Raw genomic sequence first — 6,293 nt, 5'->3', positions numbered from 1 at the left:
AAGTGTGTTGTGAAGACTGCTGCATACCCGTGTCAGGGACCCTAGCAGCAGCAGAATCAAAAGTTTCAAGATTACCAGTATCAAGTACTCCATAGAAAGTTCTTTAATCACCTCCAGGATGACACCTTTCCCCTCGCGGCTGACTGGAATGGTTGTACCCGCTGGCCATGCCGGCTGCTGCCTGCCCAGGGGAATCCCACATATCCTGTGTATCATCAGTGTTGCCAGAGGGTCCAGCCCATTCCTCTGATGTACTGTGTGGTGACGTCTTCTCTCGCCGCAGCGTCTCCTGCTCCTGCCTGTTCCTCTGCAGTTCCCGCTCTTTTTCCCGCTGCAACACCGAGCGCCGTAACTCCTGCCAATTTTCCTGCACACAGCAAAAACTCATTATATCTTAACAGTTTGTTACAAATGTACAAAAATGAGATGAGAGAATCTTATCAGCCTATAGCTAGAATAACAGGACAATAGCTGCACAGTATCAAACCATGGACACCTGACACCAACTAATTGGGTATTGCCCAGTATCGAACAAATCAAATTTACGATTCTATCTAAAGGAACTACAGCAAGTTTTCTTCAAACATTAGTCACTGTGGAGAAGTATAACCTGCTTTATAAAAGTTGTAAGAGATAGCTTATACTCCTGGCTTGTTGTAATTGTTAGGTATATGCAGACACCTACATGGTTGTGTTCGCCTTTTTTCTCCTGGTTTGTCCAAGTGTGCATCGATTCTGGCTGTCTCTCCACACTCAGTTGAATCTGCAACAGATACAACTGATAAACTACACTGCTTTGCAATGCAGAGGCAAGACAGGTGTCCTCACTGCATTGATTCCTATCATCAACTCAAATTCAGTGCAAGTCACTAAGCAATACAATACTGAAACAAGACGTAGAGTTTGGCCATACATCAAAGTGGGAAATATACTGTGAAAGACTACTACATTTTGTACATTGGATTTTTGCTATAAATACATTTCCTTGGTCGTTTTATTCTGTGACTGAAACAATTCTGCAGTAGATTTGTCATATATGCGACACATATCTGTATATGCATGACATTGAATGTTTCCTTTGACAGTAGTCACACAAGGGAGTATCATGAGTATGCTGTGGAGAAGTCACTGCAAAAATATACTTCTGTGAAAGATTCAAGATTCTTAAGTATCCAGAATACAATATCTTTCCCATGCAGTCACTACATTGGGTGCCTTAAATGTATTCCATTGAGTATTATCACCTGTGTGTGGCTCCGTGGTTGCTGTTTCATCAGCTCATGGTACTGTTGCATATGTCTCTCCAGCAGTACTTCATCACAGATTTGGGGTGCTGGTGCCCTGATGCCTTGAGTAGTTGTAGATGAGCAACTCACATCAACATGTGATGAAAGTTTTGACTCAGTTGATAATAGATCCTAGTACAACAAAATGTAGACATTTGACAAATTGTTTGACATAAAAAAAAACACTCTTTGTCTAATATTTTCCAGATGAATAGTTTCCAGACAAATCAATTGCAACATCATGCATACCGGTATTGCTTTTTATGCAGACATTGCACACTGCTTTAAGTCTCTTCAGATTACATCCAAAAACAACTGATGAATCAAAAGACATACACCACGACTTAAATTACCCTCATACCTAACAAGAAAGATTGAAACTTTCTGTGGGTGGTACCTGTCAATCAAGCTGACAAACTCTTGGAAGTTACCTGTTTGGGAGGCTTAACATCTTGTTTCTTCTGTGCCAGACACTTGGCTTTGAAAGCATCTAGCTTTGCCTTCCGCACATCTGTATCAACCACACTAGAGGCTTCTTGCTGTAAGTCCTCTGTAGTGTGCTCCTCTGTAGTGTTGATGGTAGTACTGATAAAAAAAAGAAAGTGACTTCAATCCAAGTTTGCTGAAATAAACTTAATGAACAATTGAGCTACTCTTCTACTGGTCATGACAAGGAAGACAAATGTGATGTAAAGTTTTTGTACTTTTAAAAAAGCACAATGTACAGTGGACCACAAGGGGGTGCCTGTGTGGCGCAATGGCTAGAGCGTTAGAATCAGAATTAGTAGGTCCTGAGTTCGATACTCGCCATGCCCCTGCCCCCATGACGGTGGAGCGATGCCCACCAAGCCTCACGGCTAATCTGTCTAGAGGTGCCAAAAAACACCTATGGATTTGGTGCTACCAGTGTGTCAACATCTGCACACTTGCCACTTAGACCCGTGAATTTCTTTCTTTCTTCTTTCTTCTACAGTGGACCACTGCCTAAGGACTGTGACCCTTTCCAGTTACATGCATGTCGGGTGAAGAACACAGCCAGAATTGAACTCAGGACTTGTTGGTCCAGAGGCAGGGTTACTAAGCACTGGACTACACACAGATGAGAGAACATGAGAAACCATTCACAATAACAACACATCGTTATCTAAAGCACAAGATCTAGTAAGAAAAGTGTGGATAAATCCTAGCCGTTTGGATCCACAGAAATTTATCCTTATGTCCGAGCAGCAGCCACAGCATAATAACACAGCATTGTAAGTACACAATTCACCAGACATTGGGCAACATAAATGGCTATTTCCAAGGAAATTAGGTAATTTCACATAAAAATGTTTAACCAATCAAAATGACCTTACCACTTTGGACTCTTGGCATCCGGAGTGTCTAGGGCTGTCTTCATCTTCATCTGAACAAAGAGACAAATACTGATAATTCAAAAACACAACAGAACCATTAGGCTCAAATTACATTTTTACAACATTATATAAACACTTTTACATGTTCAGATAAAGTTTAAATGCTGTAATGTAGAACAACATAATCAAATAAACAAATATGCATGCAAGTGGCTTTCAAACATATACAATTTATACCTTATACAGTGTACCATTCAATTTGTCAAGAGTTTAAATCTTGGAAAATATGAAAAGTCAGCCTCTTTCTATGGTCCATAGCTTTAAAAAATCAAATCAATTTTATCTATCTTTCACATAGAGTCCATTCCAAGACACCATGAGGTTTTTTAGGCGATATTTATAATTAGTACTTTGCAAGGATGTGTGAATTGCTATCTTCCCAGCCCACCGAACCATTTACAAAAAATGGTAGAAAATGGTAAATAATGGTAGAATGCTGTTATCATTATTTAGAAACCATTAGAAGTATCCAATTCCACACCATGAATATTTCCAAAGTTTTACAGGACCAGGGAAATATCTATAAAGTTGAAACAGCGTTAAAAATATTTCTGAAGTATCAAATGTCCTAGACATATAATTACAAAACTTTAAAATCAATTCTAAACAATGCCAACAAACATCCGCATGGTGTCTTGGAATGGACTCTAGCTATGATTAAATGCTGAAATAGTGCTAACGTCATGCTTGTTCACACCTTCAAATGTGCTTCCTTTTCCTGCTTCTTTCTCTCTTTCTTTTGTCTCCGCAGCTCCCGTGGGCTAACCCGTGCATCCCTTTCCTCTGTGTGGGCACTACTGCGTGGGTCATCTGCACTCCCCTCAAACTCTGCATTTGCCTGGGGCAAACTTGGCTGAGTTTTCCTACCAACCTTCGTCTCTGCACAGGACAAGTCACTGAACAGTTTGTCTGCATCATGCCTAGAGTTGTAATGTCAAGATGCAGTCTGGTAAGGGTAGATACACAATTTGCAATGTCAGAGAGACTGACAGGAATGTGTCGATCAACACACTTGGACTTGCTGTAAGGCATCAGAATAATACAGAGAATTACTTCTTTGCTTCAATAATACAGCACAAAACATATCAGAACATCAAACTACGTTATGCACTTCGGTATAAGTTGTATAAAGAACTCATAGGTAGTACATAGTCATAGTCCCTGAGACTCAGGCATGAAGAAGGAACTAGGTTAACTTAAAAGTACTGTACATGCATTTAAGTTCGCGGAAAATGGAGAAATGGAGTTTTCGCGGTGGTTTTAATTTCGCGGTAGCACCATGCACTGTAATCTCTTACTGTTATGGAAAAATATTCGCGGTGGTTTTAAATTCGCGGTGAAGCGGCAGCCGCGAAAACCGCGAACATTAATCCACCGCGAACATTTCTGCATTTACAGTACTAAAAGCTAGCACATGCAATCATGTAGTAAGAGATATCCCGCAAGTATAAAAATCATCCTAATTCGTACAAAGTCACAACCCTTCTGCCTGCCAAGGTAGGCATTTGGCACCAAGTCTGTATTGATTATGAGGTTAGGCAGCAGAGAGGGGGTTAAAACGGCCTGCAATGCAAATAAGATAATCACCTCATGGAGGCAGACTTTTCCTTCTCCTTCTGTCTCTTCAGACGTTCCAGCTCTTCAGCATTCCTCTTCTCAATCTCCTCAGCCAACTTCTTGATTTCCTACCAAAGAATGTACTTTGCTGTATTACTTCACTCACTTTCTTGGTAAACATATCAGGGAAAAGAAGAGATTGCTAAATATAAGCTTTAATAATAAGACTTCAAAAAAATTCAGAAACCTTTATCTGTACTTCAGTTACCAACCTGCTCTCTCTTGTACTGTTCTGCTTTTAGCTGCTTTTTTGTTTTCTTTGGACGACTCTGCTATGAAGAAAGCACAAAATGTATAAGATAAAATATGTTGTACAAGACATACCAATATCTACATGTAGTCACTGCGTGAGAACCACACATTGTGAATAGCACAGGTCAAACCATACACAGAAAGGTATTACTAGATATAAGGGAGGTTTGCTTAACTAGAAATGTCAACTTTATTCATGAACAAAAGCCATAATTGCCTTACTGTAGAGATCTCAACATACAAGTATGACTGCATTCTCTTGAATGTTGTATGTGGCAACACTACAAAGGCCTGAACAGCCACCAAATACAACATAGTTCCATTTAAAGTTACCTGCGCATTTTGTGACGGTTTGTCCAGCTGCGTCTTCTTTTTTCCCCTCTGTGAAGATATCAACACTTTGGTTACTTGAAATTAAAAGTACTTTTACAAATCTATGCTGTACATCTTGAGGATTTCCTTTGTTTATCAATAGATTATTGTTTACTATGTCACTTGCTACACCTTTTAAGGTATACTAAAAATAGCAAAAATAGTTCAGTTGTCATACTTAAAGACACAAAAAATTCAGTCTTATCTATTGCCTAGATTTTTTCAAAGTTTTTCAACGTGTATCACAAAATCAAAATCAAGACATACACTCTATCATTATTCATACACACTGGCAATGGAAAAGATTTCTTAAACAAGTTAAGTACAAGACTGAAACCTTTTTCTTTCCTGGTGCCTTATCCTTGCTGCAGTCCTTGTTGCAATGAAGTCTTTGCAGCTGCAGATGACATGAATACAACACAAAGTTGTAAAGTACAGTGAAACCTGTCTATAGGGGTCACTCAAGGGACTGACCAAATTTGGCCCCTATGGGCAGGTGGCCCCTATAGGCAGTATAGCCAAAAAGGTACCAGTACATTTCACCACAAGCAATAAGTGACAAGGCATTCAGCTTCCGTTGAGATACTGAGTATTTATTGACAATATTATAAAGTTATACATTTAAACTAAATATGAGTTTAAAACAAACAGTTTAATCAAATAGATTTGTATTACTACTACTGCTACAGCACTGTAGCTGCTCCCTTATTTCTGTATAGTCAAAATGTATGTCAATCATGACATTAGAAGACAGTGTAACGTTACTATAATTTAGACATTAACACTAATCTGAGTCCGACCGACACCTGCTCCGAAATCAGCCGCTAGTTGACGGGGGGAATTGCCGTTCTCGGAACGCCGAATGACCAACGTCAATGCGTGTCCCTCGGGAGTCGAAGCCTTCGACATCGTATGTCTGAGTCAAAACGGACAGACATTTGCTTGGTTCTCTTGTCTGAACACGAAGTCAGCGCCGCCATTTTTCCTTTGTTCCTCGATCTGACTTTTCTGCGTCTCCGGCAACTTTGCCAATCGAATAGACAAATCGTGTAAATTCCGCTAGTTGCCGGCAAAAATTAGACGTTCAATCACTGCTGATAACAAGTTCATAATCATTTCTAAACATCAAAACGCCACAAAAACTTTCACTTGTTCAGGAAGGCTTGGCTTGACTTGTCTGCATGCGCCATTATGCCAAGGTGGTCACGTCGAAATAAAACTGTCTATACGTAGGATTATTTCTTTGACAAAAATCCAACTTCGTCTAGTTCTTACATAAATAACGTTGATTTAATTGATTCTTATCGTTTTATACCATAATCAATTTGTCGCTTCACTGAAATTAGAATTG

General features: G+C 39.6%; 1 protein-coding gene across 1 annotated transcript in view; it reads right to left on the bottom strand.

Annotated features, from left to right (window-relative positions):
- The window catches only part of LOC118409912, a gene marked incomplete in the record, with an annotated part of 20,003 nt that overhangs the window by 7,151 nt on the left and 6,559 nt on the right, over nt 1-6,293 (bottom strand). Inside the window, 10 exon segments of the mRNA XM_035811294.1 lie at nt 112-367; nt 686-763; nt 1,245-1,418; nt 1,718-1,871; nt 2,642-2,691; nt 3,399-3,621; nt 4,289-4,386; nt 4,531-4,590; nt 4,904-4,951; nt 5,280-5,339. Of these exon segments, the coding sequence (XP_035667187.1) occupies nt 112-367; nt 686-763; nt 1,245-1,418; nt 1,718-1,871; nt 2,642-2,691; nt 3,399-3,621; nt 4,289-4,386; nt 4,531-4,590; nt 4,904-4,951; nt 5,280-5,339 (1,201 nt within the window).

Source organism: Branchiostoma floridae, chromosome 2 (genome assembly GCF_000003815.2).
Source record: "Branchiostoma floridae strain S238N-H82 chromosome 2, Bfl_VNyyK, whole genome shotgun sequence".
Classification (NCBI taxonomy): Eukaryota; Metazoa; Chordata; class Leptocardii; order Amphioxiformes; family Branchiostomatidae; genus Branchiostoma; species Branchiostoma floridae.
Note: the sequence above shows the minus strand (reverse complement) of the source record. Positions and strands in the feature narration are given on the sequence as shown.